This window comes from Sorex araneus, chromosome 8, assembly GCF_027595985.1.
Source record: "Sorex araneus isolate mSorAra2 chromosome 8, mSorAra2.pri, whole genome shotgun sequence".
Taxonomy (NCBI): domain Eukaryota; kingdom Metazoa; phylum Chordata; class Mammalia; order Eulipotyphla; family Soricidae; genus Sorex; species Sorex araneus.
Window position 1 is genome coordinate 42,696,908 of NC_073309.1, and position 27,705 is coordinate 42,724,612.

The 27,705-nt window shown below is 54.1% G+C and overlaps 2 protein-coding genes across 3 annotated transcripts; one reads left to right on the forward strand and one right to left on the reverse strand.

Annotated features, from left to right (window-relative positions):
* Positions 1-150: 150 nt before the first annotated feature.
* On the forward strand, positions 151-3,604 carry MRPS12 (mitochondrial ribosomal protein S12). The gene is made up of 3 exons (XM_004617367.2): positions 151-221; positions 477-544; positions 2,968-3,604. The coding sequence occupies exons 2-3, from the start codon at positions 496-498 to the stop codon at positions 3,336-3,338; spliced, it is 420 nt and encodes a 139-aa protein (XP_004617424.1). The 5' UTR covers positions 151-221; positions 477-495; the 3' UTR covers positions 3,339-3,604.
* A 494-nt stretch (positions 3,605-4,098) lies between these two features.
* On the reverse strand, positions 4,099-27,510 carry FBXO17 (F-box protein 17). 2 transcript variants are annotated; one of them, XM_004617366.2, is made up of 7 exons: positions 26,863-27,507; positions 18,567-18,687; positions 13,578-13,939; positions 12,933-13,044; positions 8,505-8,600; positions 7,206-7,341; positions 4,099-4,900 (listed from the first exon to the last, which is right to left on the reverse strand). In XM_004617366.2, exons 3-7 carry the CDS (start codon positions 13,921-13,923, stop codon positions 4,757-4,759), a joined length of 834 nt encoding a protein of 277 aa, XP_004617423.1. In that variant the 5' UTR covers positions 13,924-13,939; positions 18,567-18,687; positions 26,863-27,507; the 3' UTR covers positions 4,099-4,756. The 2 variants fall into 2 exon arrangements, with proteins under 2 accessions (XP_004617423.1, XP_055001794.1); XM_055145819.1 differs by lacking the exon at positions 4,099-4,900 and adding an exon at positions 6,565-7,125 and having other exon boundaries at positions 26,863-27,510.
* Between the last annotated feature and the right edge of the window lie 195 nt (positions 27,511-27,705).

The window sequence follows — 27,705 nt, forward strand, 5'->3', positions numbered from 1 at the left end:
AATAACATAGTGCTCATGCCATACGCCCCGCCCCATACCTTCAAAACAGTCCAATGGAAGGAGGTGTCCAAAATTGACTTACACAATGGTCCAATGGTTGTCTATGTCCCGCCCCACAGGGGCAGAAGCAGCCAATCCCTGTCGGTATGACCGGAAGGGGGTTAGAGGTCCCGGCGTGTCTGCAGACCCTGTTGGGTCGAGGAGGTCTGTGGAGTCCTTAGGTGCGTCCAAGCCCCCCTTGCCAGCTCCTGTTTCCTCTTTCGTCTTTCCCCGGGACTGGAGTGCCTGGTAGACCCCCGAGAGTCCCCAGTTTAAGGCAGGACTGCTGGCGGCATGAGGCTCGTGGTTAGAGCCCTAGGGGAACTTCCTTAGCCTTGAGCATAGCTTCGGAGAGCCGGATGCGGAGATTTGGTACCCGCGCTCCTCTCGGGCGACTTTGGGGGCTTCCTTTCTGACTCTCTTATGCCCTAACACAGGGACTCTGCAGGCGGCGGGATGACCTGGTCCGGCCTTCTCCGAGGGCTCAGTGCATCCCTAAATTACGGTAAGTGGAGGGCTTGGGCTGCAGAGGCGAGGCAGTATAAAGAGTATTTTTCTTCTGGGACTCGCGTTTTCGATCAGTGCGTGTTTGTAGCGCTAAACCTTTGCCCTCCTGCAGCATGAAATGCTGCGCTGCCTCGGGTCTGTCCCTGGAGTTTGGGTCTGTTACTGACAGCTGCACACCCGTGGATGCAGCCTCCGAGCTAGGTGACTTCCAGCACCCAGTAGATTGCATCTGTTCCATCATCATCAAACGCTTCCCTAGGCCATGCCCTTTGTGAGCTGTTTTGCTGGTGCATTCACCCTGCCAATCTTTATGAACCTCCTGGGTGCACTTCCCCACAGATCCCCAGGGTCCACTCCCCAGCACTGAGAGTTCAGGGGTCTTGCTCATGGGCATGAAGCCTACAAAGAGACTTGTAAGCCCTGAACGCCCCTGGGGGTCATCCAAAGCCCCCACTTTTTTAGGGGGGGCTGTTGTTTTTCAGCCATACCTGGTGGTGCTCAGGGCTTACTCCTGGCTGTGCATTCAAGAATCATTCGTGGTAGTCTAGGGGGGACCCTATGAGATGCCCAGGATTAAAACTGGGTCAGCAGTGTGCAAGGCAAACACTCTACATGCTGCACTATCTCTCAGCACCCCCATTCTTTTTTATTATTATTAGTGAATCACAGTGAGGTGCAGTTACAGACTTACAACTTTTCGTGCTTGTGTTTCAGTCATACAGTGCTCGAGTACCCATCCCTCCACCAGTGCCCATTCTCCACCACTGATAATCCCAGTATCCCTCCCACTTCCCACCCCATCCCTCCCCACCCTGCCTCTGTGACAGGGCATTCCCTTTTGTTCTCTCTCTCCTTTTGGGTGTTGTGGTTTGCAATAGAGGTATTGAGTGGCCATCATGTTTGATCCATAGTCCACTTTCTGCACGCATCTCCCATCCCAGTGGGCCCTCGAACCACACTTTACCTGGTGTTCCCTTCTCTGTCTGAGCTGCCTTTTCCTCCAGCGTGTGAGGCCAGCTTCCAAGCCGTGGAGCCAATCTCCTGGTACTTATCTCTGCTATTCTTGTCTGCACCCCCATTCTTAAGAAATTGACTTAGGCTTGGGGCTGGAGCCATAGCACAGTGGGTAGGGCATTTGCCTTGCACACGGCTGACCCGGGTTAGATTCCCAGCATCCCATATGGTCCTCTCAGCACCGCCAGGAGCAGTTCTTGAGTGCAGAGCCAGGAGTAACCCCTGTGCATCGCCAGGTGTGACCCAAAAAAAGCAAAAAATAAAAAGAAATTGACTTAGGTAATATAGCGGGAGCATATTTGCCTTGCACACAGCCTACCCGGGTTTGATTTTGACATCCCATATGATCCCCTAAGTGTGCCAGAAGTGATTCCTGAGTGCAGAGCTAGGAGTTATCCCTGAGCATCACTGGGTGTGACCCAAAAGGCAAACAAACAAACAAAAAAAAAGTAAGTTAATTCAGTTAATTAATGTCAAGTTCTGAGACCCTTATCTGCTCAGTAAGTAAATCCCCTGGAAGATTCAGCCACCTCTGGAGATGCAAGCAGATGAGGAATAGATAGTCTGCCCTGGATGTACCCTGGATGTTCAGGAGTGGGAAGTTGGGCTGTAAAGAGCATCTCTCACTGGAAGCTCAGTCAGGACAGACCCAGGGTTGCCCCTCCTGTCACTACGTTTCCATTGTACCTTAATGAAGGAGTGTGGGGAGCTGTTCTGACCTAGCTCGGGATACCATACAGTGCTGGGGATGGAACCGAGGCTCCTGCATGTAGCCTCTGAGCCCCCTCTCAGGCCAGGACCTGTCCCTAGCCTAGAGGACAGGGTGTCAGGATGGACGGGCTCTGAGACGGGGTGGATGGGACCTTGCCTGATGTCCCCAGCTACCCTCTGGCTCCCTGTGGGGAGTAGGGGGTGATCTGGAAGGAAGAAGACAGCAGGCAAGGTCAGTGGAGGGCGAGGGTGGACAGGACCAGGTGTTGGAGTGGTGGGGCGGGGTGACACCACCCAGAAAATCCTCTAGGTGGCATCTGGGGACACAAAGAGCCTGGAGCACTCCTCAGCCCTGTGTGAATCCACTTGCTCTTATCATGCTTGAACAGCATTAAAACTGCTACCTTCCTTGCAGAATAAAATTGAATTAATTCACAATCCAGAGACTGCTTGCCTCGCTCTGGCCCCATCCCCCGCTTTTTTCCCAAAGGCGAATTAATTCTTGTACCGTGCTGAGCCTAGAGCCTCAGCCATGGCCGCTGCTCGGTCAGCCTAGTGATCGTTACCTACGCATCCCGCCCTCGATGCAACGTGCTCCAGTGGGCGCCCAGCACGCCTGAATCAAATTGAATTGATTGAATCCGCATCCTGGGTAACAAATGAGGCCCCACCATCCTCCTGGTTGTGTCTCTCCAGGCCTCGCGCTGGCGCCCCGGCCCTGGGCCCCCCGCACCATGGCCACCCTGAACCAGATGCACCGCCAGGGCCCGCCGAAGCTCAAGCCTTCGCCTCCGGGCCCCACGGCCGGCCGGCCTCAGCTGAAGGGGGTGGTGCTGCGCACCTTCATCCGCAAGCCCAAGAAGCCCAACTCGGCCAACCGCAAGTGCTGCCGCGTGCGGCTCAGCACGGGCCGGGAGGCCGTGTGCTTCATCCCCGGCGAGGGCCACTCGCTGCAGGAGCACCACGTGGTGCTGGTCCAGGGCGGCCGCACCCAGGACCTGCCCGGCGTCAAGCTCAAGGTGGTGCGTGGCAAGTACGACTGTGGCCACGTGCAGAAGAAGAAGTGAACCCAGGTGCCGGGGGAGGTTTGGGGGACGCAGGCCATGTCTCGGCCTTCCCCTCCCCCCACCAGCACACATGCACAGCCTCCTGGGAAAGCTGTTCTAGGTGCAGCTGGGCCTGGGTTCGGACCCAGACTCTGTATCTTCCATCAAGAGTCCAGAACCTCACCTGGCCAGGGAGTGAATTTTCCCCCCGGGCTTGAGGCACTGGCTGGAAACCACCGCCTCCTGCTGGGAGGAAGTTGCAATAAATAAGAAGCCTCCGAATCTGAGCCCTTTCTCAGTGCCCTTGTCACCCTGGATGTGTGTCCTTGGCCACTGACACCCCTGCCAGGCGCTCCCGGGTGCCCGCTACTCCCAGTTAAGCTCTGGAGTCCTATGGGCAGCGCCAGGCCCAGCCCCAGCTGTGATGTTGGCACAGAGAGGCCCGGGAGGACGTAGTGGGGCGGAGGGGCAGTGCTCCCCACATGAGTGCTGCCCTTCAGGCCCGCCTGTCCCCTCTCCGTTGTCCTATGACTGGATTTCTCGGTTCTCCCAGCCCCTCTGGGCTTCAATTTCCACCCTTGGAAAATGGCACTGAGAGTAAGGCCCCCCACCCCCACCCAACCCTGGTCCTGTCCCATGCTCTATGTGAAGATCTGGGGTCAGGTTCATAGCACCCCCCAGGTGGGCATCTGTGACTTCCTGGCCAGGTGCCCCCCAGGGCATGTCCCTGGGCCTGGGCGCAGGAGGGCCACACAGAGCCTGGCAGCGGGCTGCTCCCAGGGGCGCCAATCACGGCCCAGCACCTCTCATTTGGCACCCATTTTATTGACCGGTGGCTGTGCCAGTGGGAGAGTCAGGGGAGCCAGGCCCAGAGCTCTCCCCTTTGCCGTGTCCATGGGGGTGTATCCTGGGAGGCAGAGGGACACAGATCGGCCCCGGAACTGCCCCAGTACTGTGCTGGCCCAAGAGGGAGTTTGCATCCCGGCTCTCCCAAATAGGGTTTTCTTCAGTGGCCCTGTCCCTCCTCTCAAGGACAGACTGGCCCCCTAATGAACCCTCACGCCTGCTCCCCGCCCACAGTCAGCTCACTCTGGCGACACCCCAGTCCTTGTCCTGATGGGCCTCTCGAAGCCCCCTGGGGAGGAGGCCAGCATAGGCGACCACTTTTCTGCTTGGTTCGCCGACAGCTGATGTCACTGGCAGACCCGTCCCAGGCGTTGGGTCCTTAACACCTGCCATCCCCAGCCTGGAGGCCGAGGAAGCTGGGAACAGCTGAGTCCCTGATTTGTCACAGGGCACACAGAGGCCGGCATGCTGAAGCAGCAGCAAGTGGGGTTCCTGGGCACCGTGCCAAGGACAGGCCACCTGGCACACACATACCCCCGCTGCCCCTGGGCATCCTTCGGTTCCTGCCCACAGTGGTGGCGGCGGGCGAGCGGCTAGGACAGGCGCAGCCTGACCCGCACACTGGAGTGAGTGACCAGTGCGCCGTAGTGTCCTGCCCAGGACCGCGTGTCCCGCCCGTACTGCTCGAAGGACACGTAGCGGATGCCCTTGCCGAAGTTGGAGAACACGTGGGAGACCTGTGGGGCAGGAGAGGGAGAGCGTGAGGCGCCGGAGCTCCCACTCCCTCGGCCAGACCCCAAGACCCAGCTCCGGGAAGCTGACCCCCAGGGACACCTGAGGACATGGGGTGTGGGCCTGTGGGGTGGGTGGGAGAAACAGCAGGTAAAGCACTTGCCTGGCATGCGGACAGCCCAGGTTCAATTCCCAGCATCCCTTAGGGTCCCCTGAGCACCGCCAGGAGTGATTCCTGAGTGCAGAGCTAGGAGTAAACCCTGAGCAGCGTCTGGTGTGCATTCCCACCTACGATCCCCCCCCCCAAAAAAAAAAACAAAACACCACATGGGCAGTGCGGGCAGAGACCTGGCGACAGTATTGGGGCCATACACTGCATCTGGTTGTGCTTTGGGACAGCTGTGCTAGGGGTAGAAAGAAGCAGGGTTTCATGTGTGCCAGGCCTGTGTACCAGCCTCTGAACCAGCCTCTGAACTATCAGCTCCACAATCCTTTTCTTTTTTTTTTTTTCATTTTGGGTCACACCCGGCAATGCACAGGGGTTACTCTTGGCTCATGCACTCAGGAATTACTCCTGGCATGCTCGGGGGACCATATGGGATGCTGGGAATCGAACCCGGGTCAGCCACGTGCAAGGCAAACGCCCTACCTGCTGTGCTATCACTCCAGCCCCTCCGCAATCATTTTTAGGTGAGATAAAATTCACATAGCAGGGCAGAAGGGATGGTACAAAGGTTAAGTCTCCTGCATGTGGAGACTGGTTCAAATCTGGGCACCAGAGGCCAGAGGGATAGTACAGCAGGCAGCTCACTTGCCTAGCATGCAGCCAGTCAGGTTCAAGCCCCGGCACCCCATGTGTTGCCCCAAACTCACCAGGAGTGATCACTGAGCCCTGAGCGCAGAGCAGAGCTGGGTGTGGCCCCCAAACAAAATTAGACAAATCCCTGTTCCACATATGGTGCCCACCAGGTACCTCAAGGCAGAACCTCTGAACACAGAGCCAGGCATGGCCCCAAAACCAGAGCAAAACAAATTCACATAACATACAGTTTAAATTAAATTGGGGCCTAGGGATATGAATGGGTTTTATCTTACAGACCAGTGTCCCCACCCCCGGCCCCCAAACACTTGGTGTGGTCCCCCCAAACAGCTAGGCCTGAACACAGCCTCAGTGTGGCTCACAAATTCAGGGTGGACAATTCAGGGATTTCTGTCCAATCATGGTTATGCAACCATCGCCAGTCTCTAATTTGGGAACATTTCCATCAGCGCCCCCGAAAGCTCTAGTCTCTGAGCCATTGCTTCCAGTTACACAAACACCCACCCCTCCCCAGCGGCCACCGCTCCCTCCATCTGCACCGCTGGCCCTGACCCTCCTGGATGTGCAGCCACGCGCCCTGGCTGTACAGCAGGCACGGCACTTGCCTAGCATGCAACTCCCCCTTTTTTTCCTCTTTTTCTTTTTGGTCACTCCTGGAAATGCACAGGGGTTACTCCTAACTCTGCACTCGGGAATTACCTCTGGTGGTGCTCAGGGGACCATATGGGATGCTGGGAATTGAACCCAGGTCAGCCGCGTGCAAGGCAAATGCCCTACCCACTGTGCTATTGCTCCAGCTCCAATGCACTCCCTTTTTAAAATTTAATTTTATTTGGTTTTAGGGCCATACTTGGTATGCTGAGGTCCTACTCTTGGCTTTGCATTCAGGGATCATGCTTCATGGGCTTAGGGTGCCGGGGATCGAACCCGGGTCAGCAATGTGCAAGACAAAGTGCCCTTCCCGCTGTACTATCTCTGAGACCCTAACACTCCCTCCTTTGTACAGCCGCAGGCCAGGCGCTGCTGGCAGCGCCAGGGAGGCTGATATTCCCTGGGGGTGAGTTACACAAACTCACTGGATGCCCACTGCATGTTGTGCGGGAACTAGAGCACATGCAGGGTTACCTAGATGATGAGGGAGGTCTCTGGGGGCTTGGGCTTGGAAGCCAACCCTGCGGGAATCGGGATCTCTTTTGCACCTCAGGCCAGCCTCGGATCCTCCCTGTCTCAGTGTCCTCCACTTTAGAAGGAGAGAGACCAGGGTTTTCGTTCTGTGTTGCACCCCCAGCGCCTATAGCAGACCCCAGACATGAACGCTGCCGGCGTGAAACTAACTGGTTTCCGGAACCACGTGGAATGGGGCTGGGTGACTTGCTGTTGACTGAACCAGCTGTTACTGCAGAGCCAGCACTGATGGAGCAGAGATGGAAAGTGAGCGCGTGTCTGCCTTTGCGCAGTGCAGGGTGGTCTGGAGAGGCACTTTGACCCACCTGGCGGCAGCCTCTCTCAGTCCACTGAAGAACTGGGTTGGGGGAAGCTGAGAACTTGACCACTTCATTCTCGTACTCGTCCAGGAGGCGCACCCGGAGCCGGTAGATGCAGCCGCAGTTCTCTCGGGCACCCCACCTGCCAGGTGGTGGTGAGCCTTAATGTCCCAGTCACCCACCCAGGTCTCTGAGTTGGAGGGAAGGAGGTTGAGGGCTGGGCCTGCCTGCACTAGGATGAAGCGGCACTGGCCAGCACAGCAAATGGAAAGGGTGAGACCTGGAAAACTGAGGGAGGAGCCTGGGCACAGGGCGGAGTTACGATCAGGGGGTGGAGCCAGGGCCTGGAGGTGGAGCCAAAGTCTAGGGGTGGAGTTGGGGCTTAGGAACAGAGCCAGGATCAAAGGGTGGAGCCAGGGCTTAGGGGCGGAGCCAGTGCCTGGAGGTGGAGCCAGAGTCTGGGGTTGAAGTCTGGTCCTGGAGTGGAACCAGAATGTGGAATGTAGTCTGGGTGCTCTGGAGCTGGGACTAGAGTCTAGGGGAGGAGCCCGGGAATTCTAGGGGCGGGGTTAATTTGTAGGCGGGGCCTGTTGCTTAGGGACGGAGCTCGATTGTGGGGGTGGAGCTCTGAGGGATGATTCTGGAGGATTTGGGTCGGATCTATGGGGTAAGGGAGAGGGATTGAGGGGCACGTAGGATCTGTGGGGTAAGGGAGAGGGATTGAGGGGCACGTAGGATCTGTGGGGTAAGGGAGAGGGATTGAGGGGCACGTAGGATCTGTGGGGTAAGGGAGAGGGATTGAGGGGCACGTTTCTCTAGGAAAGTGCCACAACCCCAGAGAAGAAGTTGGGCTTGTAGTGGAAAAGCAGAAGCGCTGACGCTTGTATTATGGAACGGTGGTGGTGGTGGGGGTGCGCTGGAAAGAGAAGGGCTTGTCCTGAAACCATCCCCAGCCCCTCCCCTGAGACTTAGTCCTCAGGGAACCAGAAGCCCTCCGGAGAGCCCCGAGCTCTCAGGGTGAGGGCTGAGTTGGAGGGACTGGGGTGAAGGTTAGGGGGCACAGCCTGCTTGCTTCGGACCAAGACAAGCCTGTGAGGCTCCCCGCTCCCCTCCACCCCCAAACCACTAGGCCTGCTGAGGAGAGGCCAGGGAGGACAGCAGCCAGGGGTCCTGCCTCTCATAGAGGGCATCCCTGCCCCCCCCAATTGCTCCGTGAAAGGGCAGTGACTGGCTCCTGGGCTGATGGGGACTCTTAAGAGCTGCATTGGTCCCTGGGGCTCCTCCAGGGGTCAGTTCTTCACTCACCAGTCAGCCACACAGATCTCGATCTGGGCGCTGTCCAGCAGCTCCTGCCACACACCCTCCATCACCAAGTCCACCAGCTGCCTCTTGAAGCACCATCTGGGGAAGGGAGAGGGAGGGGACAGTCACCAACCATCATTCAAGCTGTCTCCTCCAAGAAGCCTTCCTTGCTCACTCTTGTCTAAAGCAGCCCCCTGGGGCTATCAGGTGACATGGAGGTGGGGCCAGCCACACTGTGTCCCTCTCTGAGCCTCTCCGTTCTTCAACCTGCTCTGGGCTTCCAAGAAGCTGACCTGGGTAGGGCTACCCCGATATTTGTGGGGATCAGAAGGTGAGTGTTATGGATGTCCACATACTGGACATCGGAGCGAGGATAACTGGGGGTCCAGGGCTCCTTCCCAGCTGGCAGGAAGCACCCAGAGCCAGAAGGGGTGAGGAACACGGAAAACCAGGGCATTTGGCTTCCAGGCTCCCTCCCTAGAGATCACTGGAGACTGGGGTTCCCCTCCAGGAGAGAACAGCCCCCATAGAACTCGCCCTTCCTCCCCTCACTCTAGGCCCCACCCCAGCTGTCACTAGCCCAGGGGTGACAGTATCCCTTGCCCTCCTCAAATCCCTACACACAATAATAATGTCAAGTGACCCAGTGGAACAGGACAGTGTGCTTTTCAGAGACAGACCTATGGGTGCTTGGAGACTTCATAAACAAGAGAGGCTGCATCTCTCTTCTATAGAGAATGGGGATTTTGAAAAATTTTGGCTCAGGGCTTACTCCTGTCTCTGTGCTCAGGAATCACTCCTGGCAGGCTCAGGAAACCTTATGGGTTGCCGGGGATGGAACACACGTCAGCTACATGCAAGGCAAATGCCCTACTTGCGGCAGTATTGCTCCAGTTCCCAGAAATGGGGAATTCTTTAGTGGTAGAGGATTTTGAGAACACTGGCTCCATAATATATGGGAGGGGAAAAATAGGACCTTGCTCAATGCCACATCTAAAGGCAGATCAAAGAGCTAAATGTGAAAGCTAAAGCTAGGAAGTTATGAGACTTTTCATTTTATTTTGGGTCTTGGGTCATGCGCAGTGGTGCTCAGGAGCTATTCCTGTGCTCAGGAGTGACGCCTGGTGGTGCCTGGGAGAAAGATCTGAGGTCAGCAGGATGTAAGGTTAAGTACCTTACCCTTCTATCTCTCTGGTCTATTTTTAGGATCTAAGGGTAGGCAAGATTTTGTTTGTTTGTTTGGTTGGTTGGTTTTGGGCCACACCCAGCAATGTTTAGAGATTACTTCTGGCAGGCTTGAGGGATGATATGGGATGCTGGGGATCAAACCCACATCAGATGCGTGCAAGGCAAGCGCCTTTCTTGTTGTACTGTCACTCCAACCAGTAGGCAAGAATTTTTAAAAACAAAATGTGAGAAACAAAAGAAGTGCAGAGACAGAAGAGAGAAAGAGAGGTCTGAGCACATGAACACAAAAGACTCCTGCTCAATAATCAAGAATTGTATGTTGGGGGCTGGAGCGATGGCACAGCGGGTAGGGCATTTCCCTTGCACACAGCCAACCCGGGTTCGATTCCCAGCATCCCATATGGTCCCCTGAGCACTGCTGGAGTAATAATTCTTGAGTGCAGAGCCAGGAGTAACCCCTGTGCATCGACAGGTATGACCCAAAAAGCAAAAAAAAAAAAAAAAAAAAAAGGCATGTTAATACTAATTGCAAAACAGAAGGTTTCTGCTTTTTTTTTTTTTTTTTTGACCACCTGGCTGTGCTCAAAGATTCCTCTTGGTGGGCTGCAGGGACCATATGGGGTGCCAGGGATCAAACCTGGGTCAGCCAAGTGCAAGGCTACATGTTCTGCTATTGCTCCAGCCCGAAAGCAAAAGATTTCTGCAGGTCCAAAACAGACCAGGGGCTGACATGTAGAATATACAGGGAATTCTTGTCTATCAACAAGATTAAGCGATCAGCTCTCATAGACTACATGAACAGCCAACTTATAACAGAGGGAATCGGAAAAAGCAAACACATAATGAGATACTTAATTAGCAGTAAATTGAAATATGCAAATTAAATAGCAATGAGATACCACTTCACCTCAATATGCTGACAACCGCTAGAAAGTCGGATAATGCCACTTCAGAATGACAGGCTCAGGGTTGGGGATGGAGTTCTGCAGGAGAGAACTTGCCTTGCATGCGTGAGGCAGTTCCATCCCCGGCATCTGTCTGTCTGTCTGTCTGTCTGTCTGTCTGTCTGTCTCTCTCTCTCTCTCTCTCTCTCTCTCTCTCTCTCTCTCTCTCTCACACACACAGTGAGTGATTCCAGAAGGGAACTAGGAAAATGCTAGGAAGTGGGTTCAGGGTTCGAAGATAAAGAGAAACAGTCTGTTTTGTTTCTTCAGCCAGGAGCTTTGATCACAATCAGAAGCTCTGGGGCCACATTACCTGGGCTGAGATTCCAGCTCCTCCACTTCCTAGCTGATGTCACTTTCTGTGCCTCAGTTTGCCATCAAAAAGTGGAGATAATCATAGTCCCTATGTTACAGGGTAGTTGCCAGGATTAGAAGAATTATCATCTGGCATAAGCCCTTGAGATGTTTGCCATGTCTATTATTATCTTTTTTTTTTTTAATTTTTGGGTTACATCTGGCAATGCTCAGGAGTTACTCCTGGCTCTGCACTCAGGAATCATTCCTGGCGGTGCTCAGGGGACCATATGGGATGCTGGGAATCGAACCCGGGCCGGCCGCATGCAAGGCTAACACCCTACCCACTGTGCTATCGCTTCAGCCCCATGTGTCTGTTATTATCTTACTGTTTATGGTTTGTTTGTTCCGTGTGGTGAGGGGAGGGGAATATGGGGTGGGGGGGGTGCCAGACCAAGGGCCTTCACAAAGGGCAAGCATGTGCTCTAGCTGAGCCAAACTCAGGGTATCTAAATTTACTTGTTTGTTTGTTTTGGGGGAGCTTATCCCTGATTCTGCATTCAGGCATCACTCCTGGTAGGGTTCAGGGGACCATTTGGGGTGCTGGGTCAGCTGTGTGCAAGGCCTGCCACCTACCTGCTGCACTATCCTCCAGCCCCTACTTTCACTTTTTTTTTTTTTTTTTGCTTTTTGGGTCACACCTGGCGATGCACAGGGGTTGCTCCTGGCTCTGCACTCAGGAATTACCCCTGGCCATGCTCAGGGGACCATATGGGATGCTGGGATTTGAACCCGGGTCGGCCGCGTGCAAGGCAAACGCCCTACCCGCTGTGCTATCTCTCCAGCCCCCATACTTTCACATTTTTAATACTCTCCCTACCCTGCATAAAAAATGCAAACGGGCCGAGAGATAGGTGGGGTGTTTGGCCTGCAAAAGGCTGACCAGGGTTCAATCTCTGACATCTCATATGGTCTCCTGAGCACCACCAGGAGTAATTCCTGAGTGAAGAGCCAAGGTTAACCCCTAAGCACCGCCAGGTGTAGCCCCCAAACAAACAAACCAAAAACCAAAAATAAAATGCAGATAAAAATAAATGTTGACAGATTTATTCTGTGTATTTTCCCGTTTTCCATAATTACCACACCATATTTGATGGAGTTCAGACAGTAGGCAACAAATCATAGAAAGTAATATATATATATACACCTCTCGGAGAGCACAGCAAGCTACCAAGAGTATCCCGCCTGCTCGGGCAGAGCCTGGCAAGCTACCTGTGGCATATTCGATATGCCAAAAACAGTAACGATAGGTCTCATTCCCCTGACCCTGAAAAAGCCTCCAATCATTGGGAAAGACAAGTAAGGAGAGGCTGCTAAAATCTCAGGGCTGGGACTGGGAGGAATAGAGATGTTACTGGTCCCCACTCGAGTAAATCCATGAACAACCGGATGACAGTGATACAGTGAAAATGCAGATTAAAAAAAAGAGTAGATTCTAGGGTCGGAGCAATAGAACACAGGTAGGGCTCTTGCCTTCCATGAGGCCAACATGGGTTCAATCCCCAGCACTCCATATGGTCCTCCCAAGCAACCCCAGGAATGATTCCTGAGTGCAGAGCCAGGAATAAGCCCTGAGTAGCTCTGGGTGTGCTCTCCCCACCAAAATAAAACAACCAAACAAACCACCACCAACAAACCCTAGGTTCTGAGTCTGGGCCAGGGAGATAGCTCACTACAGTGGATACTTCACGTCCTGGCTCTGATTCCCAGCAGGGCATGATCCCCCATGCATTGAGGCCCCCCAAACGAAAACAAAACAAGACAAAAAGGAGTAGGTCCTGATCATTCAGAAAGTTCCGTGTCTCTCCGGGATAGAAAATAGTGCTAAGCACCTGGCAGATCCTGGCCAAAACTATTTCTGAATGGATTGGGAAAGAAGAGAGATGGTGAAAGTGAGTTAGGGTCCTCCTCCCTCCTCTTGAGGGTCCTCTTGAGAGTCACTCACTCGAAAGAAGTCACAAAGCAGGTCTGAGAAGGAGCCCCAGGCACCAGGATTAGGTTCTTTTCCACCGCCCAGCCATTCCCGCCGTGCTCCACCTCCCAGCCTCTGAAGCCCTCTGTGAAATACAATAGCGTTAGACCACCCAGCCTTCCAGGAGCCTCCATCCCCCGCTTAGAGGCCCCGCCTCTGGACCCCGCCCACCAGCATCTCCCTCCCGATTCCTCTGGCAGCTTCAACGCTGACCCGCCTTTCCAGCAGCCAGCATTCAGCATTCCTCGTGCCACCCACCGCGGCACTCAGACCCGCCCTAACTCTCAGGCCACACTAGCTCCTTCCGCCAGGGTCCCACGCCCTTCCACGCCTGCGGCTCCGCCCCGCCCCCTAACTCAGCTTTCTCTCCGGCCACCTATCAAATGAGGCCGCACATATCTCCGAAGGCTCCGCCCCCACATCACCCAATCGGCTTCTCCCCAGTTCGCCCGACTCCTCCTCCTCCGACCACGCCCACCTGGTCCTACCTACCAGGTTGTATCTTGCCAGGGCTCTCGGCCCTGGGCCAGGCGGGCCTTCGGGTTTGGCCAATCTAGGGGTACCCGCAGCCCCAGCCCACCCTTGTCCTTCGCGATTGGGCCCCACCCCGACACCCACGCTCTCCGCAGGAGTTGAAGATGAGGTTGCGGCCCAGGGGCGCGCGCAAGCAGTAGCGCGCCAGGGCGCAGAGCGGAAACTCGTCCTCGTCGTCGCGGGCCGGTGGGCAGCGCTGGGCGGCCGCGTAAAGGGCACGGCCCTGGGCGCTGCGGTCGCGGGCCAGCTGCAGCAGCCACACGGTGGGCCCGTCCACCACGTCGCGCCAGGTGCGGCACACGGCACGGCAGCACGTCACCAGGGCTCGCGGCGGCACGTGGCTCAGCACCTGTACCAGCAGCTCCGGGGGCAGCGCGTCCAAGGCCAGGGCTGGCTCGGCGGGCAGCCGCCGCGAGGGCCGGGCGCCCATCTTGGGCCTCGACGCCCTACAGGGGGAGAAAGGTCGCGCGTGGTTCAGGGACGCCTGTCTACACCTCACTCCCCCCACCACCACCCCCAACCTCTGCCCATAGGAAAGGCCCACAAGGCTTGACTGTGACTCCCCTGCCCCCTCCCCCCGCCAGATCCAGTCAGATTCCATGGACCACCGGGAACAACAGTGAAGATGAAAACCAGGACATTCCAGCTGGCTCCCCAAGATGAGTCTTTCTCTCACCATTTTTTTCTCCTTGTATTTTATGCTTTCTTTTTTCTTTTGCCACATCCGGCAGTGTTCAGGGGTTACCCCAGGCTCTACATTCAGGAATTACTCTTGGTGGGGCTCAGGGGACCATATGAGGTGCAGGGGATGGAACCCAGGTCAACCACATGCAAAGCAAGAACCCTACTAGCTCTCCAACGCATCCTTTTCTTTCCTTTTCTTTCTCTTTTTCTTTCTTTTCTTTCTTTCTTTCTTTCTTTCTTTCTTTCTTTCTTTCTTTCTTTCTTTCTTTCTTTCTTTCTTTCTTTCTTTCTTCTCTCTTTCTCTCTTTCTTTCTTTCTTTCGTGTGTGTTCAGGGGCCACTCCTGGCATGGCTCAGGGGACCATATGTGCTATCAGGGATCAAACCTGGGTCAGGTGCATACAAGGCAAGCGCCCTGCTGACTGGACTATCTCTCGGCCCTTTGTTTTCTTCCTAAAGCAAAATACCGCTGGCTGAGTGAGACATCATCTGGACGGCGAATGACCGCTGTTATCTCTGGCCAGCAGGTGCTGGGTCAGGCTGAGCACTTTATAAACAAATCTTTATCCATAAACACACTGAAGCCCCGGGAGAATGAAACCATTCCTCCACCCTTGAACTCGGGCACATCCTTGGCAAAATCTATAACCTCAGGCTCCTCCCCATCTTGCAGTTGCCTGCTTGCCTGATGAGCCTTCCTTTAGTTTGCTCAGGGGTTACTCCTGCCTCTGCACTCTGAAATCACTATCGCCGGGCTCGGGGGGCCATATGGGATGCCGGGGATTGAACCCAACTTGGCCGGGTGCAAAGCAAGTGCTCTACTTGCTGTACTATCGCTCTGGCTCCCACCCCAACTCTCCTTCTTTGGCCCTTCCATGTTGGGTGCTGTTTCCAGATCATTCTCTCTCCCCAGCTTCGAATCTCATCACAGTAACTAACTCACTACCCCATCACCTGCCTCAGTTGCTGGCCAGATCACCACTCGACACTGTCATTTCAGCACGCAGCCTCTTGGGAACCCCTTTCTCACTCCATCCCATCCCACACCCGTCATTCCCTTCTTGCCCTGGAACCCCACAATCCTCCCATCCTTTGTCCCTACCTCCTTGGTACTGCCCTTCACCCCCTCAAGTCCCCCCCCCCCACACACACACACCCTTCCTCTAGATCTGGCTCCAGGTTAATCAGAGTAATCATCTGTTTGTTTGCTTTCTTTTTGGGTCACACCCGGTGATGCACAGGGGTTACTCCTGGCTCTGCACTCAGGAATTACTCCTTGGCAGTGCTTGGGGGACCATATGGGATGCTGGCAAACACCCTACCCGCTGTGCTATCGCTCCAGCCCCCAGAGTAATCATCTCTGAACACACGAACCACTCTTTCCCCTCCAGCTTCCTCCCACCTGTGGCCCTGGCTGCAGGCAGTCCTGTGCCCACCCAGGCCCCCTGCCCATTGTGTACAAAAGAGGTTGAAGAACAGCCAATTGGCTCCTGGCATAAGTCAGTGACCCTGGCTTCCCCAACTTTTCCCCAGGGAGATGAACTGGTTTTTTTAAATTTATTTATTTATGGGTTTAGGGTCATACCTAGTGGTGTTCAGGGCTTACTCCTGGCTCTGCACTCAGGGATCACTCCTGGCAGTGCTCAGGAGACCCCGTGGGGTGCTGGGATCAAACCCAGGTCAGCGACGTGCACGGCAAGCGCACACCTATTGTATTATTGCTCCAGCCCCTGAGGACCTGAATTCACTGAGTCTCCCTCTCTCCGGATAGTGGTTGCACCTTCTCCCCGCTCCCCCAGATCCTTCCTCCTACCTGCCAGCTCTCCATCCATCCTTCTCTGGCACCTTCCACACCCCCATCCTCTAACCCTGTGTCACCAGTCCCATCAGTCCGCTGTGCCACCTCCCTCATCTGAACACAGCCCACCCCACCCTGCCTCCATGCTGCTTGGCCTGTGTGTCTTTGCTGCTCTTTACAGTCAAATCTCGGTGGCTGGACTGATAACCCAGCAGGGAGGGCATTTACCTTGCATGCAGCTGACCCAGGTTCAGTCCTCTGCAACCCATAGGTTCTCCCGAGCACTGTCAGGAGTGATTGCTGAGTGCAGAGCCAGGAGTAACCCTTGAGCATCGCCCCTGAACATTGTGGGGTGTGACCCAAAAAGCAAAAACAAAAGACAAAATTCAGTCAAATCTCTCCAAAAAGTGCCCGCTCTTGCTGTCTTTCTATATTTCCTCTCTCTCTGTCTTTCTGTCTGTCTGTCTCTCTTTGTGTTTGGGCCACACCTGGTGATGCTCCAGCACCTTCGTCTCTATTCCATATTTGGGGTGGGGAGGGCAGGTGGGAGAGAGGACTTGACACCACATCTATGCAAAGCCTGGATGAGCTGCAGCCCTAAGCCCATTCTCTTCCCCTGCCCTCTCCTCACCGTTCTTGCGACTCCCCTCCCCATCTCTGATCTCTTAGGCTTAAGGTTCTGGGGTTTGTTTCTATTCCCTGCCCCTCCAGCCTGTTCCTTACAAACAACCAGATCAGGCAGCCACAGGGAACCCTGTGGTCTGGTCACAAGCCCTCAGGTGCTGCCCCACCCCGTGTGGTCAGCCTAACTCCCCTCCCTGCTTCATGGCCTCTACAGGCACTTCCCTACTTCAACTCTTCCCTCAAATGTCGATTTCTCTTTGAGATCTTTCTTTATTTACTTATTTCCAATTTTAGGGCTTCACCACCCTTTTCCCTTTTCCTCTTTCTCAAAGGCTCTTACCAACATCGAACCATACCTATTTTTGTTTGTTTGTTTGTTTGTTTGTTTGTTTGGGAGCCTATGGCTCTATGCTCAGGAGTCACTCCTTGGCAGGCACAGGGAACTCTAGGGGATGCCAGGGATTGAACCCGGGTTGGCCTCTTGCAAGCGAGGCAAGTGCCCGACCCACTGTGCTGTCACTCTGGCCCCCGAACACATCCCATTTATCTAATTATTTCCCAGCTCCCTGACCACACCGGATGGGCCACGTGGGCGGAACTCTCACTCCTTTGCCCACTCCTGCCCGTGTCCAGGCCAGGTCAGTGAAGACTCATTCCGGGAAATGGCCACAGTGGAAAATCCGCTTCACTGATGAGGAGACTGAGGCATAGCAAGGAGACACCCCCGGCCCCCCAGCCTGAACTGGAGATCAGCCCCAGAGCAGGTGCTTTCCCAGGCTTCATGCTGTGAACAGGGGCACGTTCCGTCCTGGCTGTGGGCCTCAGTTTCCCCTTCTGACACGGAGGAGTGGCCAGGCTGTGGGGAAGATGAAAGGAGGGCACAGTGGCCCAGCGCTCCCAGAAAGCTGGTGGTGCCTCATAATGAAGCTTGAAACTAACTGAATAGGAAACACTAAATTATGCCCGAGGCTGCCATGAAAGGGACAGGGCACCCCAGGAGGCCACATTATTTTCATCTGATGACCTGGACTGGCCTCTGTCAAACCGCTGCGCTGGGCATGGACGTGGGATCATCTCACAAATTCCATTATGTCTAAAGGACAGCATGAGCCTCCGAGGTTACCCGGGTTAAACAGCCTCAATGATGTAGAGTTGGCGCCGGAGATCAAAGGCCAGGAAGCGCTCACCTCCCATCCACGCGATCACTTTTAAATAAATTGATGACGGTCGAGTTAAGAAATAAGTCTGGATTGAGGTCGGGGAGATAATAAGGGAGGAAGGCATTTGCCTCGCTCACGGCTGACTCAGATTTGATACCTAGCATTGTACATGGTGCTCTGAGCCCTGCCAGGAAGGATCCTTGACAGCAGAGCCAGGAGGAAGCTCTGAGCATCACTGGATGCAGCCCCAAAGCCAAATAATAATAACAATAATTGATGACAAGGGGCCAAAGCAATAGTACAGTGGGGAGGGCATTTGTTTGCCTTGCACACAGCCAACCCGGATTTGATCTCCGGAATCTCAGATGGTCTCCCGAGCACCACCAGGAGTAATTCTTGAGTACAGAACCAGAAGTAACCCCTGAGTATTGCTGGGTCTGACCCCCAAAAACAAAACAAAACAAAAAGACAAGCCCAGATGGGCCTGAAGTGGTTAGACAGCAGGCAGAGTGCTTGCCTTGCACGTGGCAGACCCAGGTTTGATCCCCTGCAACCCATATGGTACCCTGAGCATTGCCAGGAGTGATTCCTGAGTTCAGGATCAGGAGGAAGGCCAGAGCATCACCAGGAATGGCCCCAAAACAGTAATAATAATATGCCTGGGTCAGTCACGTGATTCGAGGGCACCCTGGTGAAATGGAAGTGGAGGGGGCACTGGAGTGTCTGGAGGTGGGTCTGAGGTTAGGCTGTGCTTTTCCCCAGGGTCTGAGCACCTCCTGCATTAGACAAGCCCGGGTGCGCAACTCACCAAAGAGCAGTTTCAGGAGCACTTTCCTGAGGAATGTGCCGGCCACAGGCACCTTGGGCTTTCTGGAGCTGGGAGACCCCTCACGCACCAAGCGCAGCAAGACTTCACCGAGAAGCAGGACCTTCAAGAGATAAACCTGATGATTTCCAAATGCTTGTTTGAAGGCCAGAGAGATAGCTCAAGGACTGAGAGCACACTTTGCATTGTCGGAGGCCTGAGTTTGAGTCAGAGCACTTCCGGAAGTGATTCCTGAGCACTGAGTGTGGGGAGTTCCTGAACATAGCCAGGTATGGCAAATCCAAAACAGGGCCATATGGGGCTGGAGCAATAGCACAGAGGGCAGGGCGTTTGCCTTGCATGCGACCAACCCAGGTTCGATTCCCAGCATCCCATATGGTCCCCTGAGCAATGCCAGGAGTAATTCCTGAGTGCAAAGCCAGGAGTAACCACTGAGCATGGCCAGGCATGACCCAAAAAGCAAAAGCAAAAACAAAAAACAAAAAACCAAAACAGGGTCAGATGGGGCTAGGGCCATACAGGAAGGGAGCTTGCCGTGCATGCAGCCAGCTCGTGTTCAATCCCCATATGGTCTCCAGAGCATCACCAGGAGTGATTCCTGAGTACAGAGCCAGGAGTAAGCCCTGAGCACTGCAGGGTGTGGCCCCCAAACAAAAACAAAATATCAGAAACAGGATCAGAGATCGTACAGCAGGTAGGGGTGCATTTGTCTTGCATGCAGCCAACTGGGGTTCTATCCCCAGGACTACATATGGTCCTCTGAGCCCCAACAGGAGTGAGCCCTGAGCACCATCAGTTATGCACCAAAAAGACTTAAAAAAAAAAAGAAATCAGAAGACAAAATGCTGTTTGTTTGGGACACTTGCACAGGGCCATGAGATACGCTATGTTCATGCAGCTGGGTTGGGTGTGTATCAGGGATGCTGTGTCATCTCTCCAACCCCTGGATCCAATTCTTGAAGACTCTATGGTAGGAGTCCAGGGGTTGAGGCACTTGCATGGTGGACAGCTGAACCCCATTCAGTTCCCAGCACAGCATATAGTCCTCTGAGTATTGCAAAGTGTGGCCCCACAATCACTGTCACTGTCACCCTGTTGCTCATCAATTTGCTCGACCAGGCACCAGTAATGTGAGAGTAATTGTGAGACTTGTTGTTACTGTTTTTGGCATATCAAATACACCACGGGTAGCTTGCCAGGCTCTGCCATGCGGGCGAGATATTCTCGGTAGCTTGCTGGGCTCTCCGAGAGGGGCGGAGGAATCAAACCCAGGTCGGCCGTGTGCAAGGCAAACGCCCTACCTGCTGTGTTATCGCTCCAGCCCAGCCCCAAAATAAAATAACAAAAATAAATGAAGAATAAGGACATAGTATAGTATAGCGGGCAAGACAATTTCCTTGCACATGGCCAACCTGGGTTTGATCCCTGGCATCCCACTGGCCCCTCTATACCACCATGAGTAATTCCTAAGTGCAGAGTCAGGAGTAACCCCTGAGCACTGCCAAGTAGGCCCCCAAAACAAAACCAAATAATAGATAAATAAAATAAATAAAAACTTAGTACCCAGATACTCTATTAGGATCCTTCTTTAGGTGGCATAAGGCTTCTGGGGGTTCCCAGGATCTCAGGCTGCTGCTCCAAGCATGAGAGGGAAAGAAGCCCCCACAGTGGGTTTTGGAACCCCAGAGTAGAGCCAGGAGCAGATGTGGCCAAAAGGAGGAGGAGGAGGAGAAGAAGGAGAGGGAGAAGAAGGAGAAAGAGAAGAAGGAGGAGGAGGAGGAGGAGGAGGAGGAGGAGGAGGAGGAGGAGGAGAAAGAGGAGAAGGAGGAGGAGGAGGAGAGGAAGAAGAGAAGAAGAAGAAGAAGAAGAAGAAGAAGAAGAAGAAGAAGAAGAAGAAGAAGAAGAAGAAGAAGAAGAAGAAGAAGAAGAAGAAGAAGAAGAAGAAACAAAAAATAAGTGAGCTTTATTGATGTAAAATTGACATCAATAAAATGTACAACTTCAGGGCTGGGGAGATACTCAAAGGGCTGGGGCATAGGCATGGAGGTTTGCATGGGGGAGACCCAAGTTCGATGTCTAGCATCTCATTGCCCTGGAGCATTGCCAGAAGTTCTCTCCCTGAAAAATCATAACACTCCCCATATAAGTGTGCAACGGACTGCATGTGATCCACACCACAACCAGGGCAAAGAGCATTTCTCGCACTCCAAAAGGTTCGCCCCTTCCCACTCTGCAGCCCGGACTCCCCGTCTCGGGAAATCACGAATCCCTTTTCTGTCCTCTTTCAGAATTTCATATAAATGGACCCACACAGAGCGCTCGCCATCCACGAATGCTTTAATTCCCCAGGGGCTTTGCAACCCTTTTTCTGCCACCACCGCCCTGACACGATGCACAAATTTTTCCAGTAGAGGGCGCCCGAGAGCCACGGCAAGGAGAAGGCGGTTCAGCCGGCCGCTCCCAGTTTGGCTTCCACCAGCCCTGTAAGGGTTCACGGTCTGCAGCTTGCATCCTCGCATCCTCCTCCAGAGCCACATCAGGTCCCCTCCCAGTGCTTCTGCTGAGACATTTCTTGGGCAGGGTTTCTGGGGCTTCCTTTTCCCAGCCAGACGCAGGTGAATATATGGTACCACTGAATTGCCATCACAGGCCCAAAAGGGACGCATCGAAAGATGCAGGAAAGGGGGACAGAGCCATAATACAGCGGGTAAGGCACTTGCTTTGCACGTGACTGGCCTGTGTTTGATCCCTGGCATCCCATATGGTTCCCCCTCCAAGCCCACCAGCAGCGATCCCTGAGCACAGAGCAAGGAGTAAACCCTGAGCATCACCGGATGTGACCCCAAAATAAGCACTCTAGCACTATCATCCCGTTGTTCATTGATTTGCTTGAGCGGGCACCAGTAACGTCTCCATTGTGAAACTCGTTACTGTTTTTTGGCATATCAAATATGCCACAGATAGCTTGCTAGGCTCTGCCATGTGGGTGGGATACTCTTGGTAGCTTGCAGGGCTCTCCGAGAGGGGCGGAGAAATTGAACCCGGGTCTGCTGCGTGCAAGGCAAACACCCTACCCGCTGTGCTGTCCAAAACCAAGATGCTACAAGAGGGGGCTGGATATGGGAGAAGAGGAGAAGACAGCACCCACAGTAGGAACAAGGGTCCTAGGGAGGCAGCACGCATGCTCGAAAACTGTGGGGCTGGTGCTGCCACTCTAAGGTCACTGAAAAACACAGAACTGTACACTGAGAAGGGACGTCCATTTGGTTTTGGGGCCACACACGGCGGAGCTCAGTTCTTGTGGTGCTGACGATCACCCAGGCCACCCCAGCAGTGCTCCATGATGACACCTGACAGTGCTCAGTGGTGCTGGGGACCATGAGGTGCTGGGAGTTGAGCCCGGGATCCCTTCTACAAAGCACGTGCTGCAGTGTTCAGTTATCTCCCAGACCCCAAGGACTTGGCTTTTGTGGATGCAAATGTCTCCTTGATAAAGCTGTCAGAATGATAATACAGCGGGTGAGCATTTGCCTGCAGATGGCCAATGCAGGTTTGATCCCTTGCACCCCATATGGTCCCCAGAGCACCACCTGGAGTGATTCCTGAGTGCAGAACCAGGAGTAACCCCTGAGCATCGCCAGGTGTGACCCAAAAAGCCAAAAAAAAAGAAGAAAGGAAAGAAGAAAAAAAGAAAGAGAGAAAGAAAAAAAGAAAGAAAAAAGGAAAGAAAGAAAGAAAGAAAGAAAGAAAGAAAGAAAGAAAGAAAGAAAGAAAGAAAGAAAGAAAGAAAGAAAGAAAGAAAGAAAGAAAGAAAGAAAAAGAAAGAGGGGCTGGAGTGACAGCACTTGGTGTTTGGTAGGGTGTTTGCCTTGCACAGGGCAGACTCAGGTTCAAATCCCAGCATCCCATATGGTCCCCTGAACACCGCCAGGAGTAATTCCTGAGTGCAGAGCCAGGAGTAACCCCTGTGCATCGCTGGGTGTGACCCAAAAAGAAAAAAAAGAAAAGAAAGAAACAGAAAACAATGCTGCCAGTCCCTGCCTTTGGGGGTCAAAGCTGTAAGACTCCAGCATGATTGATTACTGCCCGATCTTCACCTTGATAGTAAAAGTACATGAGAAGGGGCAGGAGCCAAGAGGCTGGTACGTGCTCCCACTTCCTCTCTAGGGAATCCAGCTTCAATTCTGAAGGATGCATGAAACAAACAAGTGACTGCTACAACAGTAAGCAGGTCATCATTTATTTCTTGTTTGTTGTTTTGGGGTCACACCCTGCAGTGCTCAGGGGTAACTCATGGCTCTGCATTCAGGAATTATTCCTGGAAGGGCTTGGGGATCATCTGGGGATGCCGGAGATCAAACCTGGGTCAGCCGCATGCAAGGCAAATGCTCTACGCACTGGACTATGTCTCCAGTCCCAAACGGTTATCTTTTGCAAGTATAAACACTGGATTTAGCATGCACAAGACCTAGAGTTGGATCCCTGGCACCACTGGTTCCGAGAACTGCTGGGTGTGGTGCTCATGAACCAGGGACCAGATCATCTGGCCCACCAGCACGTTTGTGCGTGTGTGTTAGTCTGGGGGCCACACCTGCTGGTGTTCAGGGACCAAAGGGTGGCTGGAGATTGAACCTGGGCCTTTAGCCTGCAAAGCCTGTATTCTAACCCACCCGGCTCTTCATCACTCCCATCACTCTCTTCCACAGAGAGCCCAGCCCCCGCGCCCCCACAAACACACCTTGAGCTGGTGGGAAAGTGAGATGAGCTGAGGCAGGGCAGGACATTGGACGAGAGCGGGTGCCACCCTTCGTGTTGCTACTGTGATCAGCTGAAACACTGGCACCTGCTCCTCTGGCTAGACATTTGGCTGAAGGGAGCTGGGTTTAGGTATAATGGGGTGAAGTCACTGTCACTGTCATCCCGTTGCTCATCGATTTGTTCGAGCAAGCACCAATAACGTCTCTCATTGTGAGACTTATTTTTACTGTTTTTCGCATATCCAATACACCACGGGTAGCTCACCAGGCTCTGCTGTGCAGGCGTGATACTCTCAGTAGCTTGCCAGGCTCTCTGAGAGGGGGGGAGGAACTGAACACGAGTCGGCCACGTGAAAGGTCACAGGACTAAAATCTGTACTAACGTATAATCTTTATGGAAAATGGTACCAAGATTTCTTTAAAAGAAAAGAAAACAGAAGAAAAGAAAGAAAGAAGAAAGAAAGGAAGGAAAGAAAGAAAAGAAAAAAAGAAAAAGAAAAAGGAAAAAGAGGAAATAGGGCGAGAGCAGTAGTACAGAGGGTAGGGTGCTTACCTTGCAAGGGGCTGTCCCAGGTTTGATTCCCGGAACCATATATGGACCCCAGAGCCCACCAGAAGTGATCCCTGAGTGCAGAGTCAGAAGTAAACCCTGAACACCATCCACTCCGACCCGAAAACATAAGAAAAAAGAAAGAAAATCCCAATAGGAGAGAGGACAGAGCGCTTGCCTTGCATGAGACTGACCCAAGTGCAATTCCCAGCATCCCCATCTGGTCCTCTGAGCCCATCAGGAGTAATTCTGGGGGGCAGAGCCAGGAGTTACCCCCAAGCACCGCCATGTTTTGTCCCCTCCATCTCCCTCAAGGGCAAGAAAATCGACTTTGCTGCATGTTCTATCTCTGCCATCTGTGTCCCTAAATATTTTAACTTCTACTAAAGAATTAGGTGCTCTGAAAGGTCTCTCTGTGCTACCCTTCACCCTCTCAAAGAAATCCACTCGGCCCCCAAAGAAATCTACTCAGTCTCCTCAGTTAACTGGGGCTCACTGGCTAAGGACTTTCGTTTTTTGGTTTGTTTTGGTTTGGGGGCCATACCTGGTGGTGCTTAGGGCTTACTCCTGGCTCCTCACTCAGGAATTACTCCTGGTGCTACTTAGGGACCCAGATGGGGTGCTGGGAGTCAAAACCTAGCTGGCCATGTGCAAGGCAAGCACCCTACCCACTGTACTATTGCACTGGCCCATAATACAATTTTATTATAGATGTTTTGTGTTGTTTGTGATGCTCAGGAGTTACTCTTGACTCTGCACTCAGGGGTTACTTCTGGTGGTGCTCAGGGGACCATATGGGATGCCAGAGATCATGGCTCAGCTACATGGAAAGCACGTGCCCTATCCACTGTGCTATTGCTCCAGCCTCTTGTAATACAATAAAAAATAATAATAATGTGAGGCCAGAGCAATTGTAACCAGCAGGCAGGGTGCTTGCCTTGCACCTGGGTTCGATCCCTGACACCTCCTATGGTCTTCTGAGACCATCAGGAGTGATCCCTGAGTGCAGAGCTAGGAGTAAGCCCTGAGCACCGCTGGGTGTGACCCCCAAGCCAAAAAATAAATAAATAAAAATAAAATTGTATCATGGAGCCACACCCAGCAGAAGCCCAGAGCTGTGTGCTGCTTGGGGCAGGGCCCACGAGGGTAATTAGATATGCAATTGTGGGCCCTGCTCACGCCAGGCTGTGTCCTACCACTTATACCACTTGTACCATCTTGTCTTCTCGAGATTCCTTCCTTGGGGGGTGGGGAGATCTCCCAAGCAGTGCTCAGGGGCCCCTGATGATACTGGCCAGACTTTTGGGCCTCACTCTTTTGTGCTGGGGAAGGAGCGGTGTGTTGCCTGGGATTCGATGGGGGACCCCGTTGCTATTCTCCACTTTTCAGCAATCACATTGATCACAGAAAAAAACAAACAGAACTTAAGGGGCTGGGGGAGATGCTTAATTGTCTGGTGTGCATTCGTTTTTTGGGGGGAGGGGGGTGGGAAGAGGGACATACCCAACTGTGTTCAGGGTTTAGTCCTGGCTCTGCACTCACTCCTGACAGGCTTGGAGGGCCATATATGGGGTTCCAGGGTTGGAACCCAGGTCAGCTACGTGCAATACAAGCGCCCTCCCAGCTGTACTATCTCTCCCGCCCTGAACATAAACATTTTATTTAAAAAGATATTTTTGGGTGTGTGACCCAGCATTCATGCCTCAAACATCTGTTTGAATCCCCAGCACCTCCCCCCAAATATTTTTAAGCAGATCCGTTGGCCAGGCCTCTCAAAAAAGAAGGCTGCAGAGCCCAAGATACATTTAAAGGACCAAAAAACACCACTCACAGAAATGTTTTGTTTTGGTTTTTTTTGCCAGTTAGAATGATTTTAAAACCTTTAATGTAACAAGAAAAATATTTTTTCTTAAGGCATAATGTAGAAAACAAATTACATTAAAATGTACTTAGTTTCTTTCAGCTGAATATTCAGAAATGCTTTTATGATACAAAAGTAGCGGTGGAAAAACCGCAAGGGAATTCCAGTATGTCGGACAACTAGTTAGCTACCTACTATTTTAAGCCAAGAATAAATGGCCATTGTACACAAGTTACTAAAATGAGTAATAAGTCAAGATTTTTGCTTTCAAGATTTGGAAGCAACACAGAGGCACAAAACGCGCGGGGCGGTGGGGGATGGGGGGACGGAGAACGGGGGCGCCTCCCAAAACCATGTTAACTTTTACCCTTTTTGAAAAGTTCACTGAATTCCCGCAACTGTTTGGCTGGCCTGGGGTAGGGAGCTGCTACCGTTTTAAAGATTTATTATTATTTGTTTAATGCAAAGAAAAAAGCCTCGTGGGTCCGATTTGTCTTTTGTTCCTGGGTGTCCCCGGGGCATTTAAAAACTGCAGCTGACTTGCCAGGGAGGCTGGTCCCGGCGAAGCGGCTCCAAACGGGGAGCCGAGGCAGCAGCTGCGGAACGTTGAAGGAAGGCTCCGGGCGGGCGCGGCGCAAAGACGCGACAGACGGGGACAAACGGCCACTTAGTTTAAATGGGCAGGGGCGCCCGCGGCCACCCGCGCCACGCACCCGAGTGGCTCAACCCCGCAAGGGCGCACCTAGGACTTAGGGTTCGCAGGTCGGACGGAGGGGCACGATGAAACCCGTGGGCAGCAGGAGGGCGCCTGGACACGTGCTGGCCCAGGGTCTTTATTTAAGGGGCGCGGCGGCGGGCTGGGGGGTGGCGCTCAACGCCTCTAGAGCCCAGCCCCGTCGCTCCCCTTTGGGACTTCAAACGTGCGTCTTCCTAAGTGACCGAAATGCACTGGAGGCGGCTGGGGCGGCCTGAATTCAGGGGAGCTGGGGGCGGGGGTGGGCATCAGAAGCCCGGGGACCCGCCCCTCCATTCCCGGGACGTCCCAGCTGCGAGTGGCCACGGGTCCCCGACCCCCACTCGGGTCCCGCCCTACCTTGTCCCGATGCTCACCTGGCGGCGGGCTGGAATCCCGGTTGCCCACCGAGCTTTGGGGGGCTGGGCGGGAGGAGGGGGGGCTCCCCGGGATCGGCCCCGCCCAGGGAGCCCCGTCAGCGCCGTCCGGGTGGCCGGTCCTTTCCCGCTGGTAGTGGCTGATGTCCTGCGCCGCCGGGGGGCGCGCGGCTCCGAGATCCGGCGGGATCTGGGAGGGCCCAGCTGCCCGGGGGCGGGCGGAGGGGAGGTCCCGTCCCCCTGCTCTGAAATTTTGGGGGGTGCGCCCCTTGCGGAGCCCCACACTTTTCTTCTATGTGTTACCTGCGGCTCGGGGCGCGCGCGGTCCGAGCCCGGGGTCCCACGCGCGCACCCCCAAACCCCTCCGCTGGTCCGGCCCCACCTCCCCAAGAGCCCTAGCGGCCCCTCTGCCCGCCCCCAAACCCGCGTTTCCTTCCTGCCGGCCGCCGCCCCGCTGCCCGAGCTTCGATCCCGCCGTCTCCGCGGCAGGCCGGGGGCGCGCGGTCGATCCGCCCCGGGGGCGCAGTCCGGCGCTAGGATCCGAGTGCGGGCGCGCGGCGCTTCCATCCGGTGCCCAAGTGTGCCCTCCCAAGGCCGTGCCGGTCCAGGGATCGAACCTCCCTATCTCCTCCCAGACCACCTAACGGTGCCCCCGCCCTCCCCTCCACCCGCTGCCCTAAGAGGTAAACCGCGGGACGAATGGGCAGGTTCCGCTGCACGAAGGTGGCACGAGGGGGCCACCACCGGCTTTTCCTGGCTCCCCATCCTGACCCCTCAGTTCCTGCGGATCGAAGCCCAGGGCGAGTGGCCGGACGCAAACAGGAGTGGGGAGGCACTGGTCAG

Bases quoted from the DNA above. Each gene is read 5' to 3' on its own strand.
- MRPS12 (XM_004617367.2), top strand. From the start codon at position 496: ATGACCTGGTCCGGCCTTCTCCGAGGGCTCAGTGCATCCCTAAATTAC. The intron at 545-2,967 runs GTAAGTGGAGGG...GTGTCTCTCCAG, and splicing joins CAGTGCATCCCTAAATTACG to GCCTCGCGCTGGCGCCCCGG.
- FBXO17 (XM_055145819.1), bottom strand. From the start codon at position 13,923: ATGGGCGCCCGGCCCTCGCGGCGGCTGCCCGCCGAGCCAGCCCTGGCC. The intron at 7,342-8,504 runs GTGAGTGAAGAA...ACCACCTGGCAG, and splicing joins GAGATCTGTGTGGCTGACTG to GTGGGGTGCCCGAGAGAACT. The intron at 7,126-7,205 runs GTGGGTCAAAGT...CTGCTCCATCAG, and splicing joins CTGAGAGAGGCTGCCGCCAG to TGCTGGCTCTGCAGTAACAG.